Below are 21,838 nucleotides of genomic sequence, written 5' to 3'. Positions count from 1 at the left end.
GGGAATAGGGTGCTATTTGGGATACAATCCGGTGTATTTATTGCTATGCTCATATCCCAGTAATGGGCATCAAATAGTAAGGAATTAAACCCATTTGTTAAACCCAGATCTCTGTTTCTAAGTGGAGACATTCTATTCTGTTCTAAGACCATGGATCTCATACCTACTTCATTACTACTGCTACAGCAGGCCTGCGATGTCTCCACACCAACACACAGAGGCTGTCTGGCTTATTGAGCACTATTTCACTGGAACAAACCTCTTAGGATGTACAGTGTACTGATTGAGATCTCACCTCTCTCTCTCTCTCTCTCTCTCTCTCTCTCTCGCTCTCTCTCTCTCTCTCTCTCTCTCTCTCTCTCTCCCTCTCTCAGACCTATAGAAACATATTAAACCTATAGAAGCATATCAAACCTATAGAAGCATATCAAACCTATAGAAACATATCAAACCTATAGAAACATATCACACCTACAGAAACATATTGAACCTGTAGAAACATATCAAACCTGTAGAAACATATCAAATCTATGGAAACATATCAAACCTATAGAAACATATCAAACCTATAGAAACATATCACACCTACAGAAACATATTGAACCTGTAGAAACATATCAAACCTGTAGAAACATATCAAATCTATGGAAACATATCAAACCTGTAGAAACATATTAAACCTATAGAATCATATCAAATCTATGGAAACATATCAAACCTACAGAAACATATTGAACCTGTAGAAACATATCAAACCTGTAGAAACATATCAAACCTGTAGAAACATATCAAATCTATAGAAACATATCAAACCTGTAGAAACATATTAAACCTATAGAAACATATCAAATCTATAGAAACATATCAAACCTGTAGAAACATATTAAACCTATAGAAACATATCAAACCTGTAGAAACATATCAAACCTGTAGAAACATATCAAATCTATGGAAACATATCAAACCTGTAGAAACATATTAAACCTATAGAAACATATCAAATCTATGGAAACATATCAAACCTACAGAAACATATTGAACCTGTAGAAACATATCAAACCTGTAGAAACATATCAAACCTGTAGAAACATATCAAATCTATAGAAACATATCAAACCTGTAGAAACATATTAAACCTATAGAAACATATCAAATCTATAGAAACATATCAAACCTGTAGAAACATATTAAACCTATAGAAACATATCAAACCTGTAGAAACATATCAAACCTGTAGAAACATATCAAACCTGTAGAAACATATTGAACCTGTAGAAACATATCAAACCTGTAGAAACATATTAAACCTGTAGAAACATATCAAACCTGTAGAAACATATTAAACCTGTAGAAACATATCAAACCTATAGAAACATATCAAACCTGTAGAAACATATTAAACCTATAGAAACATATCAAACCTGTAGAAACATATCAAACCTGTAGAAACATATCAAACCTGTAGAAACATATCAAACCTGTAGAAACATATCAAACCTATAGAAACATATCAAACCTGTAGAAACATATTAAACCTATAGAAACATATCAAATCTATGGAAACATATCAAACCTATAGAAACATCAAACCTATAGAAACATATCAAACCTGTAGAAACATATCAAACCTATAGAAACATATCAAATCTATGGAAACATATCAAACCTGTAGAAACATATTAAACCTATAGAAACATATCAAATCTATGGAAACATATCAAACCTATAGAAACATCAAACCTATAGAAACATATCAAACCTGTAGAAACATATCAAACCTATAGAAACATATCAAATCTATGGAAACATATCAAACCTGTAGAAACATATTAAACCTATAGAAACATATCAAATCTATGGAAACATATCAAACCTATAGAAACCTCAAACCTATAGAAACATATCAAACCTGTAGAAACATATCAAACCTATAGAAACATATCAAATCTATGGAAACATATCAAACCTGTAGAAACATATTAAACCTATAGAAACATATCAAATCTATGGAAACATATCAAACCTATAGAAACATCAAACCTATAGAAACATATCAAACCTATAGAAACATATCAAATCTATGGAAACATATCAAACCTGTAGAAACATATTAAACCTATAGAAACATATCAAATCTATGGAAACATATCAAACCTATAGAAACATCAAACCTATAGAAACATATCAAACCTGTAGAAACATATCAAATCTATAGAAACATATCAAACCTATAGAAACATCAAACCTATAGAAACATATTGAACCTGTAGAAACATATTAAACCAATGAAGATGTCAATAAATCAAGTAAATGACCCTCCTCCCTTCACCTCTCTCTAGATTGTGGAGAACTGTATTTGCACTCTGCGGAACCTGTCCTATCGCCTTGAGCTGGAGATGCCGCCCTCGAGGCTGCAGGGAGCCCAGGAGCTGGACGGCCTGCTGGGAAGTGAGTCTCCCAGTAAGGATGTGGACTCCAGCTGCTGGGGCCGGAAGAGGAAGAAGAAGAAGGGTTCCCAGGAAGAGCAGGTGAGCTCAAGAACAGCAACGTGGGTTGCATCTCAAATGGCGCCCCTATTCCCTATGTAGTGCACCCTATGTCGTCCACCCTATGGGTCCTGGTCAAAAGTAGTGCACTATATAGGGAATAGGGTGCCATTTGGGGACGAAACTTCAGTCTGAGGGTGGAAATATCACTTCCTAGGTGTTCAAAGGGAACGTTCACTCCAGCTGAGCTCCGGTATAACAACTCATCACTGAGTGGGGGAAGTATAACACATGACACTTCCCTAGGCCTTAAGTGATTGTTCACTCCAAATGTTTGTCAAGCGTTTTTTTAAGAGCTCAACAGTGGCCTCGTAGCAAGAGTCCAAGTCCCACCACATCTGTTTTGTCTAACATGACGCAATTAGATGACGGTGCCTGCCTGTCTTTTCAAATCATTTGGGATCGAGGCGCCGTATAGCTGGATCCACGCAACAGATGGCATGATGGGACGCGGACTCATTTCTCCCTTCTGAGAAATGGAAAACATTTGCCAACTTTGATTTTGGAGTGAACTATTACTTTTGATTTTATTTGATTTTATTCGGATCTCTTTTAGTCCTCACTTCAGTCCTTAAACATTAAAATACAATGTATAATACAATCACATTTTCACATATAACACACTGTTACAAACATACATAACACACTGACATATTGACTTTAACTCTTCTAGGAGCGCTCTAGAGAAGACCATGGCCCGTATTCACAAAGCGTCTCAGAGTAGGAGTGCTGATCTAGGATCAGGTCCCGCCTGTCCATCATCTTCGCTATGATCTAAAAGGCTAAACTGATCCTAGATCAGCACTCCTACTCTGGGACACTTGATACATATATAGTCAACATCTTATCATGAACTGGGTGGTTCGAGCCCTGAATGCTGATTGGCTGAACGCCGTGGTATATACAGTGTATCACGGGTATGACAAAACATTTATTTTTACTGCTGTAATTACATTGATAACCAGTTTATAATACCAATAAGGTACCTCAGGGGTTTGTGGTATATGGCCAATATACCACGGCTAAGGCCTGTATCCAGGCACTCCACGTTGCGTTGTGCATAAGAACAGCCCTTAGCCTGGGTATATTGGCCATATACCATGAGGAATAAAGCCAATACTCCTCGGGCCGAATTCCTTAATTAGAACCTCTAATCATGACCATGTGTTCTCAGTGGGACGGAGTGGGCCCCATCCCCGGCTTCTCCAAGTCCCCCAAGGGGGCGGAGATGTTGTGGCACCCAGCCGTGGTGAAGCCCTACCTGACCCTGCTGGCTGAGAGCTCCAACCCTGCCACTCTGGAGGGCTCGGCGGGCTCCCTACAGAACCTGTCTGCTGGGAACTGGAAGGTATGGAGAACACTACGGAGTACACACTACACAGCACCCAGGACAGGAGATGACAAGAACACTAGTCTATGTTGTGTTGTTTTCCTCTGTGTACAATGAATAGTCTATTAGCTATGTAAAGTGAATACATTTTAAAGGGGAACTCTCCTCAGTGAAACACATGTCAATAGTCACTTTTAGTGCTTTCTCCTCAACCCCCTAGTTGCTAATGTTAGCTTCTGGGACAAGGAAGGACGCTAGATCAAGCTAGAGATCCATAGCTGAAAGTCGTGTGTCAGCAGCTCTTGGTTATTTCAGCTCTAGGATTTTTATCACAGGGGCTATGACATCATTGTTGTCTGGTTTTCTGAAGAAGGATAAACACGTCTTTACTATTATGGCTGTACTACAAATTTCACTGTGCCTATCCGGGTGTACACTCTTACGTTGATTGAGTTGAAACGTCCTCTCTGTGTCGTCTCTGCATTTGTACTAGTTTACGGCGTACGTCCGTGCGGCGGTGCGCAAGGAGAAGGGTCTGCCCATCCTGGTGGAGCTGCTGAGGATGGACAACGACAGGGTGGTCTGCTCTGTGGCCACCGCCCTGAGGAACATGGCCCTGGACGTCAGGAACAAGGAGCTCATAGGTGCAAACACTGGCTCCATTGCAGATGCCTGACAGATCTCACAACACCTGGCTAGGTGTTTAACATATCAGATAGACAGGTGTTTAACATATCAGATAGACAGGTGTTTAACATATCAGATGGATAGGTGTTTAACATATCAGATAGACAGGTGTTTAACATATCAGATAGACAGGTGTTTAACGTATCAGACAGGTGTTTAACATATCAGATAGACAGGTGTTTAACATATCAGATAGACAGGTGTTTAACGTATCAGATAGACAGGTGTTTAACATATCAGATAGACAGGTGTTTAACATATCAGATAGACAGGTGTTTAACATATCAGATAGACAGGTGTTTAACGTATCAGGTAGACAGGTGTTTAACGTATCAGGTAGACAGGTGTTTAACGTATCAGATAGACAGGTGTTTAACGTATCAGACAGGTGTTTAACGTATCAGACAGGTGTTTAACATATCAGATAGACAGGTGTTTAACATATCAGATAGACAGGTGTTTAACATATCAGATAGACAGGTGTTTAACATATCAGATAGACAGGTGTTTAACGTATCAGGTAGACAGGTGTTTAACGTATCAGATAGACAGGTGTTTAACATATCAGATAGACAGGTGTTTAACGTATCAGGTAGACAGGTGTTTAACGTATCAGATAGACAGGTGTTTAACGTATCAGACAGGTGTTTAACATATCAGATAGACAGGTGTTTAACATATCAGACAGGTGTTTAACATATCAGATAGACAGGTGTTTAACGTATCAGACAGGTGTTTAACATATCAGATACACAGGTGTTTAACAAATCAGATAGACAGGTGTTTAACATATCAGATAGACAGGTGTTTAACATATCAGATAGACAGGTGTTTAACATATCAGACAGACAGGTGTTTAACATATCAGATAGACAGGTGTTTAACATATCAGATGGACAGGTGTTTAACGTATCAGATAGACAGGTGTTTAACATATCAGACAGGTGTTTAACATATCAGATAGACAGGTGTTTAACGTATCAGATGGACAGGTGTTTAACATATCAGATAGACAGGTGTTTAACATATCAGATAGACAGATGTTTAACATATCAGATAGACAGGTGTTTAACATATCAGATAGACAGGTGTTTAACATATCAGATAGACAGGTGTTTAACATATCAGATAGACAGGTGTTTAACATATCAGATAGACAGGTGTTTAACGTATCAGATAGACAGGTGTTTAACATATCAGATAGACAGGTGTTTAACGTATCAGACAGGTGTTTAACATATCAGACAGGTGTTTAACATATCAGATAGACAGGTGTTTAACATATCAGATAGACAGGTGTTTAACGTATCAGATGGACAGGTGTTTAACATATCAGACAGGTGTTTAACATATCAGATAGACAGGTGTTTAATGTATCAGATAGACAGGTGTTTAACGTATCAGATAGACAGGTGTTTAACATATCAGATAGACAGGTGTTTAACATATCAGACAGACAGGTGTTTAACATATCAGACAGGTGTTTAACATATCAGATAGACATGTGTTTAACGTATCAGATGGACAGGTGTTTAACATATCAGACAGGTGTTTAACATATCAGATAGACAGGTGTTTAACGTATCAGATGGACAGGTGTTTAATGTATCAGATAGACAGGTGTTTAATGTATCAGATAGACAGGTGTTTAACGTATCAGATAGACAGGTGTTTAACGTATCAGATGGACAGGTGTTTAACATATCAGATAGACAGGTGTTTAACATATCAGATAGACAGGTGTTTAACATATCAGACAGGTGTTTAACGTATCAGATCAACACATAATATGATGTAACAGTTTGATGCCGACTGCACAGTTGATGGCGTGGCGCGCAACCATTGGTTGATACATTGCATCTGCAGGGTAGTCGGTATGGAACGCAAACCAACCAGTACAGTAGGCTATGTACATGTGCTATACAAGCAACACTATACACTGAGTGTACAAAACATTTAGGAATATTTTATTATATTAAGTTGCACCCCTTTTGCCTAAATTCTTCAGGGCTTGGACTCGACAAGGTGGCGAAAGCGTTCCGCAGGGATGCTGGCCCAATTTGACTCCAATGCTTCCCACAGTTGTGTCAAGTTGGCTGGATATCCTTTTGTCTTGCCCATTCATCCTCTGAATGGCACACATACACAATCCATGTCTCAATTGTCTCAAGGTTTAAAAATAAACTTGTCTCCTCCCCTTCAACTACACTGATTGAAGTGGATTATACAAGTGACATCAATAAGGGATCATAGCTTCCACCTGGATTCAGATGGTCAGTCTATGTTATGAATGGGCCACTGATGGGGGTGGGGTCCACAAAAAAACAAAGTCATCATGAGGGGCCCCACTGGTTCATGGGTCTGCCTACCCACATCCACCCCCCACCTTGCTGAGCGAAACCTTTTAGCCCCCCCCCCCCTTGTGACGGAATATACAAATATACGTTTTAAAGTTAATTTCTTGCAATTCTGCTCATTTTGCCATGGGGCGGAGAGAAAATCTTGCCATTTTAAAGCATGTTTGCTGCAATTCTACACATATTTCCATTGAGCGGAGAGAAGATTTAGTAATTTTATAACAAATTTCATCCAATTTTACTTATTTTGCCATGGGGTGGAGAGAAAAATGTGTAGTTTGGAGGCAAATGTTTGAAGTTTTTAACATGATAACTGATGATCGATGGGCCCCACCACAGTCAGATAGCTGGTCACTAGAGTAACTTACCAATCTAAAATAAATTAGCTGACATGGGCTAATTGATGGACTGCTGCTGCACAACCAAATTTCAAAATTGCACCGTGTGTATTCTATTATTCTTACTCTCAACAGTAAGTTGAGACCCCGAATGAGTTGGGTGAAATTGGGGGTCCGCATGTGGCTGGTGGGCCACCAGTTGCCCATCCCTGGTCTATGTCATGGAAAGAGCCGTCCTAATATTTTGTACACTCAGTGTATAAAAAAAAGGGAAGAGATGAGATGGAAAATAGGTTTCAGATTAAGTAGGACCAGAAGATCTATGTTCACGTTTAGTAATCTAACTGCTGATTATATGCCCAGATTGCTACCCTTCATCCCAATTCTTGTTTTTTTGTGAAATCACCACTTTTCAGGGAAAGCAGGTTTTTATGGGCTAGCTATGTGGAAATAATAAGGAGTTAGTGTTCCAGCAAGGCAGAGGCAGAGGCAGCAGCAGAGTTTCCAGCCTGAGAGATGGGGGAGAGGGGCTGTTTGGAGAGGTACTCTGGAGAGGCTGGGGGAAAAAACAAGTGGTATTAACCCAGGGTCTGTGGGGCACTAATGCTATGTCCTATAGGAAAGGCACATGGTAGTCTGTGGGGCACTAATGCTATGTCCTATAGGAAAGGCACATGGTAGTCTGTGGGGCACTAATGCTATGTCCTATAGGAAAGGCACATGGTAGTCTGTGGGGCACTAATGCTATGTCCTATAGGAAAGGCACATGGTAGTCTGTGGGGCACTAATGCTATGTCCTATAGGAAAGGCACATGGTAGTCTGTGGCAGCACAACTCAAGCTGAACAAATATAGCATCAGCAAAGTACAAAAGTACACTGTGTACTCTAGGTCTCCTGCCCTAGAGGAAGGCATCTGCTGTACAAATACATTACGTAAGACACTGTATATCAAAAATGCAATGAATGTCTCTTTATTTCCATTTTGTCTCTCTCTCTCTCCCTATTGCGTTCCAGTTTAATTTAAAGGTGTAGCTAGTTCATTTATTTGCTGTTAAAAAGTCAAATAGAACAAAATGTCTGTGGCGGTAAGGATGAGGAAGCCAGAATGGGTTTATAAAGAAGCCTTGCCATAATCTTAATCGTAAATTCATAACAGAAATTATAAAGTACATAATTAATACTTGCTCCTTCCTTCCTTCCTTCCTTCCTTCCTTCCTTCCTTCCTTCCTTCCTTCCTTCCTTCCTTCCTTCCTTCCTTCCTTCCTTCCTTCCTTCCTTCCCTCCCTCCCTCCCTCCCTCCCAGGGAAGTATGCAATGAGGGACCTGGTGAATCGTCTCCCTGGGGGGAACACCACCCTGCTCTCTGACGAGACAGTGGCGGCCATCTGCTGCACCCTGCACGAGGTCACCAGCAAGAACATGGAGAACGCCAAGGCACTGGCCGACACGGGCGGCATCGAGAAGCTGGTCAACATCACCAAGGGCAGGGGAGAGAGGTGAGAGAGAGGCTTCGGCTGCTGCTCAGACAGAGGCTGCGTCGCAAATGGCACCCTATTCCCGTTCTAGTGCACTACTTTTCAGTCTACTGCTACTCCTTTAGTTGTTTACTATATAAGGGACAGTTGTGCCATTCGGGATGCACACAGAGAGCACGAGGAAGGACAACTTGTGCTTCCACACAGACGCTTGCTCTAGGCTCATGTGCTGAGGTTACACCCCGGAATGGAGTGAGAGCAATTTCAAACAGTTGAGAGTAGACTCATTATTTAACCACAGAAACATGCCATGCCATGCATTTGTCGTATATCCCTAAGAGGCCTCAGTTCTAACTTCTCAGTGGTAATGTGTGGTGACATGCATCCCTCTGTCCTCAAAGGTACTCTATGAAGGTGGTGAAAGCTGCCGCTCAGGTCCTCAACACACTGTGGCAGTACAAAGACCTGAGAACTATCTATAAGAAGGTAAGGGAAGGACCAGTGTTGGGATGAGGAGGCTAAATGCAGCAGGGCTACGTCCCAATTATCTCTCCTTCCTGCCAAAGTGTGCACTTGTTCACTTCCCTTCATTGAAGGAAATGGCTGGTGTATGAGATATGGCGGAAACTCCCACAAGCCCGTGTCCCGCCACCACTCCAAGGCTTTTAGATTTGTGGGAAGTAGTGAACAAGTGTACACTTCAGGAGAAAATAGATATTATTGGGGCGCAGACCAGGTTTTTGTGGCCCAAACGAACCCCTGTCTCCTTTCTCTACTGGCCTTTAGGACGGATGGAGCCAAAACCACTTCATCACACCGGTATCCACTCTAGAGCGTGACAGGTTCAAGTCTCAGCCCACCCTCCCCACCAGCACCATACAGATGTCACCGGTCAACCAGTCAGGTCAGCCTAGCAACATAAACAATAATTCACCTAGGTTACATCCCAAATGGCACCCTATTCCCCATTAAAAAAACATATTTTTAATTCCTGGTCCTAAGGGCCTAAAAGGGTACACATTTTTGTTTTTGCCCTAGCTCTACACACACACCTCAAAGGTTTGATGATTAGTGGAATCAGGTGTGTACTGCTAGGTTAAAAACTAAAATGTGGACCCATTTGGGTCCCCAGGACCAGGATTAAGAAACACTGTCTTATTACACTATTTTTCACCAGGGCCCACAGGGTTCTGGTCAACATGAATGCCCCAGATAGGAAATGTGGAGCCATTTGGGACGTTGCCCTAGATAAGGACACAAAGACGGTTCAATTCAACGTTTCATCCTTCTCACCTCCGTGTTCTGTTGTCCACAGCTGGTAGTGCCACCTCTTCTCCTGCAATACTGGGAATCAAAGAACACCGTTCTGATTATCAGAGGGCACCGTCAACTATGCAATTTTATAATAACCAAGGGGACAACAATGTACATAAATATCAATATACAGGTAAGCGATGTGCGTACAGAATTCTCATGACCTCAGAATTATTACTGTGCATAAAACACAGTCTATCATGTGAGACTTTGGAATGTGATTGAGAATGTGTCAGCCATGTACACCAGACTGTGATTAAAGTACCCCCTAGGGTCATTTTTACCTCTATGTAGGCTGTAATCTAGTTTATCTCACCTCACCACTCCCAGGAATCACGTTCCATGCCCCCTCTCCTCTAGCTCTCCCCTAGCGCTCCCCCAGCTCCACCACGACCACCCGATCTCCCTCTTTCTTATCTCTCTTATTGGGAGCTGGAGGCTCTTGGACGATCGGGCTAAGTTCAAAAGAGCACTTGAGCCTTTTTGTTGCGTTTAAGTGGGTCTGCTGATCAATAGAGTTGCTGGTCCACCCGCATTGTGAGCTGCTTGGCTGTGCAGCCACTACAAAGCGGCCATTGTCAGTTGCCCTGAGGAACAGTAGGGCTACTTCCCAAATGGCACCCTGTTCCCTATGTAGTGCACTACTTTTTGACCAGAGCCCTGGTCAAAAGTAGTGCACTGCATAGGGAATAGGGTGCCTTTTGGGACGTAGGCTAGGTATGCAGGGCACCCAGACTCGCCGCTGCCAGACGGACAATCCTCAATGGGGCGCTGAGTAAACAGAGCTGCAGCCTCATCCACATTAACCCCGCCTACCCCTCCTGTCTACCCAGCCACACTCCCTGGGCCAGCCATGAAAACCCAGAATGCTGGGAACAAAGAGTGGAAAATTACTTTCAGGATTCCTCTGGCTTGAAAATGGGCCAAGGAAAATACCATCCCACAGGCTTTGCAAACAATAAGACACTGGTGCCCAACCATTTGACTGTAGGTTATTAGTCTGTTCTGTCCAGCGTAGCTGTATCTGACCGTTATACAGAGATCATGCCTAAGGGAATGTGTGGAATGGGATATTTGACACACTGTACGCTAACAAGTCAAGTTCATGGCGAAGCTGAAGTTATACCATTATGTTGTGCATTTCTCTGCCAGGGACTGGAAAGCCACCGCCATATTATATCGGCTCTTACCCCTCGCCTACAAGAGAGGACCCCAGAAGAACACAGGTAAATACAATACAGGCTCTAAATCAGTCCCTCCTGGTCGGACATCCATCTCCATCTGGGAGACATCCATCATATCAGCCATTGTTTGAGTTAGAGGGGATGTGACTGCTGTGAGAGGGAAGGGCTGGGTCGTCTCAGGACAATCAGGATATTACCCCCAACCCTGTATAGCCATGCAGCTTGAGTTTCGATACACATAGGGGCCGTTTCCCGGACACAGATTAAGCCTAGTCCTCGACTAAAAAGCTTTTTTTTTTTAAATTGAGATTCTCTATTGATCTTGGTTTTTAGGACTAGGTTTAATCTGTGTCTGGGAAAGGGCCAAAAGAGTGTGAGTTAATTTCAACAAAAAATTACCCATAAATCAAACAAACACTGGACTTCAAAGTAGATATGTTCCCGCTTTTCACATAAACAGACCTGATTTAGCGTTGCTCCTCTCGTCTCCACAGCAGCAGGTGTACTACACCGAGGAGCCGAGCAGGCGGAACTACGACACCTACAGAATGTACCTGCAGTCTCCGCACGGCTACGAGGAACCCTATGTGGAGGAAGTAGTCACCTTCCCCCCCACAGGAGACTACAGCTCTCAGTCGCACGGCCACGGACTCAAATCCACCACGAACTACGTGGACTTTTACTCCACCACCCGGAGGCCTTCCTACAGGGCGGAGCAGTACCCAGGCTCACCAGACTCCTGGGTATAGGGACTCCATCTTTGGAACCCATCTGATGAACTCGTCCATGAACTTTTATTTCTGTTTGTTTAAAAAAAAAGTGAATCTGAATGTGGGGGTGGAAGCGATGGCAGATGGAGAAACAGAACGTTAGCCAAAGAAAGAAGGAAATCAAGGAATGTGGTTGTTGTTTTAAACGAAGAGAGGGAATCATGCAGTGGTGTGTTTGGGGAATGGTCGGCATTGGACATCATTGTGAGCGGCGTTCTGCTCGGTCTAGATGTTAGTTTTTCTTTTGGAAACCAGTTGCTGTGGTAGCATGGTGAAGGTGTGGGATATGTGATGGAAGGTTTGTGGTAAAGAGTCAGACGGGGAATGTGTATGTGTATGTCTGTAGGCTAAAATGGATCATGAACTCATATCTGTAAAAAAAAAAAAAAAAGTAATCTAAAGATGTTAGTTTGTACAGAGGGATCACATTGTATTTGTTCTTAATGTTGAGATTGTGTATGCCATGGAGTGTTGTACATTTTCGTCATTTAATTGTAAATACAGAAAAAAATGCCACATGGTTGACGCTCATCAGCACTGGTAAAGACTTGTGCCATGTCAAATCTATATTATAGATCTATAAATGCAGTATATGAAGAAGGAAAGAGAGGTGGGAAAAGATTACATCATAACACAAACTTGCAAAGTTAATAAAATGTGACTTTTGTTTTTTTCAATGAATTGTGGAATTGCAGACATTTTTGTGACTTTGCAGATATTCTCTTTATTTTTCCATGTTCTGTGCTGGACCTTTCATGGGATGGTTCACTGCCATTTTCTTTGCACACCAACCAACAGAAATAAACGTGAACGTTTGGTCCATGAAGAGCTCTTACAACTCCTCCCTTCTGTTGCTCATCCTCTCGTCTTTGCATGCATAACGTAGAAAAAGAAGGCAACGGTTGCATCCCAAGCGCCACTCTATTCCCGTACATAGTGCCACTCTACTCCCTACATAGTGCACTTCTTTTGACCACAGTCCCCAAATGGCACCCTATTCCCTATATTGTGCAATACTTTTGACCAGAGACCTATGGGCCCCGTTTGACCAGAACCATATCTGACCTGGTCAAAAGTAGTGCACAATATAGGGAGTAGGGTGCCATTTGGGAAACAACCAACATGATAAAGAATTATCAGACACTCAGCATTTTCTTTGTCTTATTTCAGGACTAGACAATAGACCTTTTCAGATAAACACTTTAAAAGTTGTTAGAAGTGACAAAAAAGACTGACAATGCAGGCACTGCTTTTTGCCAGGATATCAAGTTATTTTAAACAATTTATTACATAAATAGCAAGCATGTTCCACTAAGATAAATGTGAGATAAGTTCTGTTCAAAAACAATCTGTTGCCCCTCCCTGTACTCTAGGTCATTCATAATGTACAGATCTTTAAAGAGTCAGATAGCAATGTATATGCTCTACCCAACCTGATGGTGAATTACCATATTGCTTACTTCTATCCTGCTTTATTCAGATCTGCAAACACAGAGGGGAGTGGCTGAAGGTTGTTTTTGAACGAGGCAATAGTGTTGTTTAAACGACAGGATTGGTAGGTAGGAAATATGATTAGATCATAAACATCCTCAATGCGCACCACAGACACAAATGTGCCAATCGATCTATTAAATAAAACAATGTAACTGTTTGAGGCTGCTCACGCCATATGTCTGGTCCACTCGTGTGGAATAAATGAGTCTGCTGCAGTCCCATATGCTGATGCTTGCTTCCTGCATCAGCTACGTCATTCGCCTTTCAGCAGTATAAAAGCAACGGAGTTGGTATTGTTCTAGTTTGTGTTCTGTTATTGTTGTTCAGAAGTCAAGAATGGTTCAGCTATCTAAATCTGAAATGAGAGAGAGTCTTGAATTGAAGGCTGGCCATCCTCCAGCAGGTATATTGTCGATTAATTCACACTAATTCGTAATTGTCACTGAACTGCGTATTTTCTTTGTAAAACAATGTGTTCGATGTAATGGGTTATTTTGAGGAATTAAGTGGGGTCCACATTCAGTGTATTTACCATATAGGTCTACTCTTCCTGTTGAATAGATGTTTGTTCTCGTCTTGTGCGAACATTGTTACAGTTCTGCTACAGTGTTGATACGCACGCTCAAATCTCAAGTGCGTAGGTGGTAAACTAATACAATCTGGAAACTCATAACGATTGCATGCAGTAGTAGGCCTAAATGCTCTCATCCTTGCTACTTGTAATTATATTTATCGTCACAATGCGGTATGGAACTTGAATCAGTGTATAGCATAGCCTATTGTTCAACCGTGTTACATTCTGTGCTCGAGGGACAGGATGGCCAGCACTGAGGTTCATGTAGTTAAGTGAATATTTCCCAATGCAGGTTATTGCTTGTACATATGTTTTTGAGTCATAATCACAGTCAAACTGTTTATTAAAATGCTAATTAACGGCATTATTGCGATGCCGCCGTACTTCATGAAGGCTGAATGTCTGTTGGCAGTGTTTGGAACGCTACCAGTGCTCTGAAAATAGTTTTCGAAGGTACCAGGTCCTTCACACTGGAAGAAATTCATTTACACTAAAGCTACCCTTAAAGATGCACTTTGCAGAAATCACTCCGCCATTTCCTGGTTGCTAAAATACTAATAGTTCGCCTAATTTTAAGTTTGTGACAAAACAAGTATAGTGTAGAGAATCAGTGTACCATCTAAATCGCTGTGAAATATATGATCCATAACCCCACATATTGTATTTTTAGGTGTTTGAAGCTGTCCTACAAAAGTAGGAACTTAAACGGAAAGCATAGAAATAGAACAAATCTCCCGCTTATAGACAAGGTGTCATTGAGAATGATATCTATGACTTAATTATATTCATTGTGTTAGGTCGCCACAAAAGTTACATTGTATGTAGGAAAAAGTAGTTCACTACAAAAAATGGAAAATCTGACATGTCAGTTTACAAATTGCAAGAACAGATCACTCTGGAGTCAGATATTAAGAGAATGTGTAATTTAGTGTCTTTAACACAGAATGAGGCAGTGTTTCAAGTAAGAATTAGGCAGGTCTGATGCTGAAAGGGAATTATTGCGTAATAAAGTGTAGTTCCAGTAGTTGGCTTCATGACAAAAGTAATTAACTATTAAAAATGTTACCAATGCTGAACTAAAATATAAACACAACATGCAACAATTTCAACAATATTACTTAGTAAAAGTTCATAAGGAAATCAGTCAAATTAAATAAATGCATTAGGCCCTAATCTATGGATTTTTACATGACTGGGCAGGGGCCCACCCACTTGAGAGCCAGGCCCAGCCAATCAGAATTAGTTTTTCCCCACAAAAAGGCTTTATTACAGGCAGAAATACTCTTCCGTTTCATCAGCTGTCTGGGTGGCTGGTCTCAGGCGATCCCGCAGGTGAAGAAGCTGGATGTGGAGGTCCTGGGTTGGCGTGGTTACACAGGGTCTGTAGTTGAGGCCGGTTGGACGTACTGCCAAATTCTCTAACATTACGGAGGTAGCTTTAAATTCTAGCAACATCTCTGGTGGACATTACTGCAGTCAGCATGCAAATTCCGTGCTCCCTCGACTTGAGACATCTGTGGCATTCTGGTGTGACAAAACGAAACATTTTTGTGGCCTTTGTCCCCAGCACAAGGTGCATCTGTGTAATGCTATTCAATCAGCTTCTTGATATGCCACACCTGTCAGGTGGATGGATTATCTTGGCAAAGGATAAATGTTTTCTGGGCCATTTTAGTTCAGCTAATTAAACAAGGGACCAGCACTTTACATGTTGCCTTTATATTTTTGTTCAGTATAGATTTGAGTTAGTTCAACTACCACCAAGCTACTGCAAAATGTAATAACATTATTAGTTGAATATATGTACAGTGCCTTCAAAGTATTCACACCCCTTGACTTTTTCCACTTTTTTGTTACTGCCTGATTTTAAAATTAAGTTAGTTTTTGTCACTGGCCTACACGCAATACCCCTTGAATTCAAAGTGGAATTATGTTTTCAGTCTTTAATAAAAATAAAACAATTATGTAAGCTGAAATGTTTGCATCAAGTATTCAACCCCTTTGTTATGGCAAGCCTAAATAAGTTCAGGGGTAAGAATGTGCTTAAGTTGCATGGACTCCCTCTGTGTGCAATAATGGTGTTTAACATGATTTTTGAATGATCTCATCTCTGTAGCCCACACATACAATTATCTCTTAGGTACCTCAGTCGAGCAGTGAACAAAGGCCAGGGATGTTTTCCAATGCCTCGCAAAGACGGGCAATCATTGGTAGATGGGTTAAGAAAAAGACTGATCCCTTTGATCATGGTGAAGTTATTAATTCAACTTTGGATGGTGTATCAATACACCCAGTCACTACAAAAGATACAGGCTTCCTTCCTAACTCAGCTGCTGAAGAAGCAGGAAACCACTCCGGGATTTCACGATGAGGGCAATGTTGACTTTGACACAATTACGGAGTGTAATGGCTGTGATAGGCGACAACTGAGAATGGAAAAACATTGTAGTTACTTTAACTTAATTCAGAGTGAAAAGGAACCCTGTACAGAATGAAAGTATTCCAAAATATACATGTTTCCAATTAAGCAAAATTTGTTTTGGCATGAATACAATGCATTATGTTTGGGGCATATCCAACCACATCACTGAGTACCAGTCTTTGTATTTTAAAGCATGGTGGTGTCTGCATCATGTTATGGGTATGCTTGTCATCGGGAAGGATTCTTTAAAAAAAATTAAGGATAAAAATGAACTGAATAGAGCTAAGCACAGGCATAGTCCTGGAGGGGGTGGGAAACCTGGTACAGTCTGCTTTTCAACAGACACTGGGAGAAAAATCCACCTTTCAGCAGGACAATAACTTAAAATGCACAGCCAAATATGCACTGAAGTTGCTTACCAAAATAACTTGAATGATCCTGAGTAGCCTAGTTAGTTTTGACTTAAATTAACGGCAAGACTTAAATGGCTGTCTAGCAATGATCAAGAACCAACTTGATCGAGCTTTAACTTTTTTTTAAAGAATGTGCAATATTGTACAATCCAGGTGTGCAGAGCTTAGACTTACCCAGAAACTCAGTTGTAATTGCTGCCAAAGGTGATTCAAAAATGTAATGACTCTGGTGTGAATACTTACGTACATTTAGAAAACATGTTTTCACTTTGTCTCTTGGTGGTGCGGGGGTGAATCAATTTTGAATTCCTTCTGTAACACAATGTGGAATAAGTCAAGTGGTATGAATACTTTCTGAAGGCACTGTAGTTCACTGCCTGTTGACTAGACTTATGGTGTGACATGATGTCCCAGAAAACAAGTTCTGGGGCCATATCAAGAGTAGGAGCGCTTTGCCCTACTCTGAGATGTGCTTAATACACATGGACCCTGAAAGGGACTCTCAAATGAAATTATTTCTCTGATCAGAGCTGCACATTGTTTGGCTATAAGCACTTGTTGCTTTGACAGGATGTGGGTAAAGTATATTTGTTTTGATTAACCCTGTCTCTTGCAAGCAGCTGAGGAAAATAAGATGACAATGCTTAACTGTATTCACTGCCAGTGCCACCTCTTGGATCAGTCTACCAACGTCAGCACTGATATTCTCACAATCTACTTCTATATTGAAGTAGACCAACTGGTATTACAACATGCACAGTTGTTTAGTCTTACATTAACTCTGACTAGTTTTAACTCCTTTCTGAACAGGTGAGAAGGATGTTGCATTTAATGCTGGATTGGCAAAGAATGAGAATGTTAACTATTTATTTCAAACTGTTCCACTCTGGCTCCACAGTGAAGGCTGGGGGGAAACGAGTGGCCAAGAAGAGCTATGAGGAGAGTCATGCCACCCACCATGTGAACCCAGAGAGGGAACACAAGGTTCCCAAACCCAGGTACAGTTCAGGTAGTCCCTACCTGTTTAATTCCATTAGGTACTTAATGAATACCACCCAATACTCCATCTACAGGGTCTCGATGATTGACGGAGCTTGGATGATGTATTTTTCTTTTTTTTACATTTAAGAGAACATCAGGAAAACCTTTAACTGCAATGTTGAGTTTCTTTAAACATGTCATACTGTTCTAGATCTGCAGCCACCTCCAGCCGAATGCAGCTAGTGAGTGTCTTGATGTCAGGGACACTTGACAAGGTAAGGATATCTGACTTAAAATAATGTCTGCATTCGTGTCCCACAAGGGTTGGCCAAGAAACAGGTTTAGCTGTAAACTACAATCATTTGGCTTCATTTGTAATGATCATGCAAGTCAACATTTACTCATAGCCTACCTACTACAGACTGGCATAGTCAAACAGTTTTCTTCCAGATTGCTTGGTCAGCCATGATTTTTATAAAATTATTTCTTAATTGTTTCAGTTGGGACATGACTTCCCAGAGACCCCAGTAAGTGTGAAACACAGCAGACTCAGACCTGCTTTGGAGAAGGCACACTCGCCAGCTTTCAAGTCTACCTTCTGCATCCAGCAACCGAAAAAGTTCTGAAGCAACACTTGTTGAAGTTGCCTGAAGGAAACATGTGAAGTCAACTGTGAAAGACTAGCAGGAAGGGTTAGTTACATGCATGAGAGGACCAACATGAGAAGTCAGAAAATATTTGAATGTTTAGTGCTATAGAATCCATTCATCTACTTTGAATTGGTTGCACTTTGTAACTGCTTTTAGGTGAGAGTGGGGCTTTGTCGGGATATGGGTGGTGTTCTGCTTACTACAAACCAGCATTTACTGTGCCTTTTTTTTATTAATGAGTGTATGCAAGTGAACTAAAACGCACATGGTGGGGATTTTGGAATTGGTATGTTGCATAAGGGTATAAGATGGATGTCTGACTGTTTCATCCGTGTCTGTTTTTCATAGTGAAAAGCTTAGCATTTGTTTACGGCTTGAATAAAAAAAAAGTTGCATGGCGTTAGAAACATGTCCTTTTTGTTTTATGGTTAACAAGGTTACCATTTATAATCAGTTCATTGAATAGTTCGGTTGAAAGTGTTTATCATGCTGCAAATTTTGTCGTGACCACAGGGTGGTGACAAGTACATTATCAGCTTGAAGGACATTTATTTTTTCTTCTTTGTGTCACACTTGTATGTCGTGTTCAAGACAACTGGGACAACTCTGAAATCTTTGACTTCAGTGAGTTTAAGTCAACTGGCAACTCTGGTGGGTGGGGGGGGGATTCCAAGTTAGAAACTCTGCTCATCCTACCTGAAGATCAGATGTCATGACTACACTATTGCCAAAGGTCTTTGGGTGTATTTTCCCTGTTGTGAGGTATTTTCTGTCTCGCTGGCCTCTCCTATTGACAGGAGCCGTTCTTCCACATGAGCTTGAACACTAGCCTACATTTCCATAATCTACATACTTTAGTCATGTTATTACAGCATACAATACCATGGTTTCTGAGAGTGAAACTTACTCTGGCATGTCTCAGGGAAGCTTTGCCTCACTGTGTCTCCACAGAAACTGACCCACAGCAGACTGTCTTTGAATGGAAGTGCTTCTTTGGAAGAAGTTCTCGGCATGTGTAGACCTCTCTTATAGTGCACTCACAAAATATCTGAGGCTGAACCCAGCAAAGCACTGAAGACTTCCAGATCCACCATAGAGTATCTAGGGGCTCTTATCTGATATTAACCTAAGTAGTGCTCCACTCTTATTGGGTAGTTGGCTGTTTTATGATAGAAACAGGCAGCAAGTCTCTATGAAATTGCTCAAATTATATCCTAAGCGTTTGTATGATGTCTACACAGTTTAATCATTTTCTTCCTGGCAGTCATACTGTACATGTATTTTTTTTATTTAACTAGGCATTGCAGAGTATAGGCACATTAAGTAAATGGAAGTTGATGCATACAGCTGTGTGTATATAGTGGACATATTTGAGGAATGCAGAGAAGTTATGGGTTGGTGTGAGGTCTTACTGACCATGTGTAAGATTATGATCTGGAATGTGTGTGGGTGGGGGGGGGGACTACTGGAGGAGCCAAAACCGACTCTAAAAACATTTCATTTGGGCTCCACTTTCCAGTCTCCTCGCGGCTTATATTTAATCTTTTGTCTATCTTTGTGGCAAAGAAGTCAGCTGTCAGTGACAGTGAAGGGCTTTTATGGCACACAGGGAGACGATATGCTATGTTAGCCTTAGGCATTTTGTAAGATGGAGGTAGGCAGTTGAATAACCTTGGAAACAAATGCTTTTACAACAGCTGGCAGCCTTTGCCAGCTTCCATTCTAGCAGATGGTGAGGTTGGACAGATTTGGAATATGAGAAGGTACTGGCTTTGTACCCTCCTTCAGCTGTGTTGAGGCTCTTTGATCCGCTGGGATTTGGCTGGTTACCTGTGCATGCATAATGAGGAGACTGGAGGACAGAAATAAGCAATGCACACACACATACCCTGCCCCAAAGTCCTGTGCATCTGGCTGTGTTACAGGAATGAACCAAAGCATGAAGTGATTCATTAATATGACAAAATGGCATGTTTGTGTAGACTTAAGTAAATGTTTTGATACTCAATATACAGTAAATGTAAATCGATGCATTATTAATTATAGCAATTAGACTGCGCATTTTCTTTGCTGTATTCTAAATTAATATGCCACATTGAGTTATCTATAATCCATTAAGACTTCCTTTTCATTTTGTTTATGCATAGCACAGCACTTTTATGACATAAATCCTGTTACAACACTATCTAATTGTGGTGAATAACCTTTGTCAAGGAAATGTCAAACCTGAGGTCATCGTTTCAATTCCCAATACAATTTCATGACTGCAACTGGTTTCAATCGAAAAAAGACTTGTATTTAACCCATAAGAGTCTAAAAAGCCCTGTCTAAAGGGGGGGGGGGGGGGTTCTACTAAGCTATATGGAATCGTTTTAAGAAGGTCATACCAAGGTTAATTTAGCTATTTGATTTTGAATTTTAAGCTCCCTTGAAGTATCCCAAAAATATATGTATTTTTTTGGGCCTTACTGCTGTTACCCATACAAACGCATTGAATAACAGATTCACTACATGGAACAGCAGATGGTCCCCCCCCCCCCAAAGAAAATCAAAGGTTTGTTTGTTCTGAAGTGTCTGTCCTATGCCCGAGAGAGAATTATTTTGCATGTATTTAACCCTTTATTTTTGGCACTATACAGTGCATTTGGAAAGTATTCAGACCCCTTGACATTTTACAAATGTTATGTTACAGCCTTATTCTAAAATGGATACAATTATTTTTTCCTCATCAATCTACACACAATACCCCATAACTGATGAAATCAAGATTTAAATCTTTGGCTTGAATGCCAAGTGTCACGTCTGGAGGAAACTGCTGGTGGCAGCCATCATGCTGTGGGGATGTTTTTCCGCGGCAGGGACTGGGAGTCTAGTCAGGATCGAGGAAAAGATGAACGGAGCAAAGTACAGAGAGATCCTTGATGAAAACCTGCTCCAGATCGTTCAGGACCTCAGACTGGGGCAAAAATTCACCTTCCAAGAGGACAATGACCCTAAGCACACAGCCAACATAATGCAGGGGCTGCTTCGGGACAAGTCTCAATGTCCATGAATGGCCCAGCCAGATCCCGGACTTGAACCCAATCGAACACCTCTGGAGAGACCTGAAAATAGCTGTGCAGAGACGCTCCCCATCCAACCTGGCAGAGCTTGAGAGGATCTGCAGAAAAGAATGGGAGAAACTAGAGTCATAACCAAGAAAACTCAAGCCTGTAATCGCTGCCAAAGGTGCTTTAACAAAGTCCTGAGTAAAGGGTCTGAATACTTATGTAAATGTGATATTTCAGTTTAATACATTTGCA

The 21,838-nt window shown here is 41.2% G+C and overlaps 2 protein-coding genes across 7 annotated transcripts in view; both read left to right on the top strand.

Moving 5' to 3' along the window:
• LOC139380301 (plakophilin-4-like) overlaps positions 1-12,828 on the top strand; it is a 116,183-nt gene extending 103,355 nt beyond the window's left edge. For all 6 annotated transcript variants that reach the window (XM_071122889.1, XM_071122888.1, XM_071122891.1 and 3 more), the window contains 9 exons: positions 2,340-2,528; positions 3,721-3,894; positions 4,370-4,520; positions 8,563-8,755; positions 9,136-9,220; positions 9,521-9,638; positions 10,050-10,181; positions 11,201-11,274; positions 11,727-12,828. In XM_071122889.1, the coding sequence (XP_070978990.1) occupies positions 2,340-2,528; positions 3,721-3,894; positions 4,370-4,520; positions 8,563-8,755; positions 9,136-9,220; positions 9,521-9,638; positions 10,050-10,181; positions 11,201-11,274; positions 11,727-11,981 (1,371 nt within the window). In that variant the 3' untranslated portion in view covers positions 11,982-12,828. The remainder of the gene's footprint in view (positions 1-2,339; positions 2,529-3,720; positions 3,895-4,369; positions 4,521-8,562; positions 8,756-9,135; positions 9,221-9,520; positions 9,639-10,049; positions 10,182-11,200; positions 11,275-11,726) is intronic.
• A 676-nt stretch (positions 12,829-13,504) lies between these two features.
• Positions 13,505-18,935, top strand: LOC139380299 (death-associated protein-like 1 homolog). Its single transcript, XM_071122884.1, has 4 exons — positions 13,505-13,899; positions 17,804-17,903; positions 18,098-18,161; positions 18,387-18,935. Exons 1-4 carry the CDS (start codon positions 13,833-13,835, stop codon positions 18,510-18,512), a joined length of 357 nt encoding a protein of 118 aa, XP_070978985.1. The 5' UTR covers positions 13,505-13,832; the 3' UTR covers positions 18,513-18,935.
• Positions 18,936-21,838: the final 2,903 nt, after the last annotated feature.

This window comes from Oncorhynchus clarkii, chromosome 22 (genome assembly GCF_045791955.1).
Source record: "Oncorhynchus clarkii lewisi isolate Uvic-CL-2024 chromosome 22, UVic_Ocla_1.0, whole genome shotgun sequence".
Lineage (NCBI taxonomy): Eukaryota > Metazoa > Chordata > Actinopteri > Salmoniformes > Salmonidae > Oncorhynchus > Oncorhynchus clarkii.
This window is presented reverse-complemented; position numbering and strand designations above follow the sequence as displayed.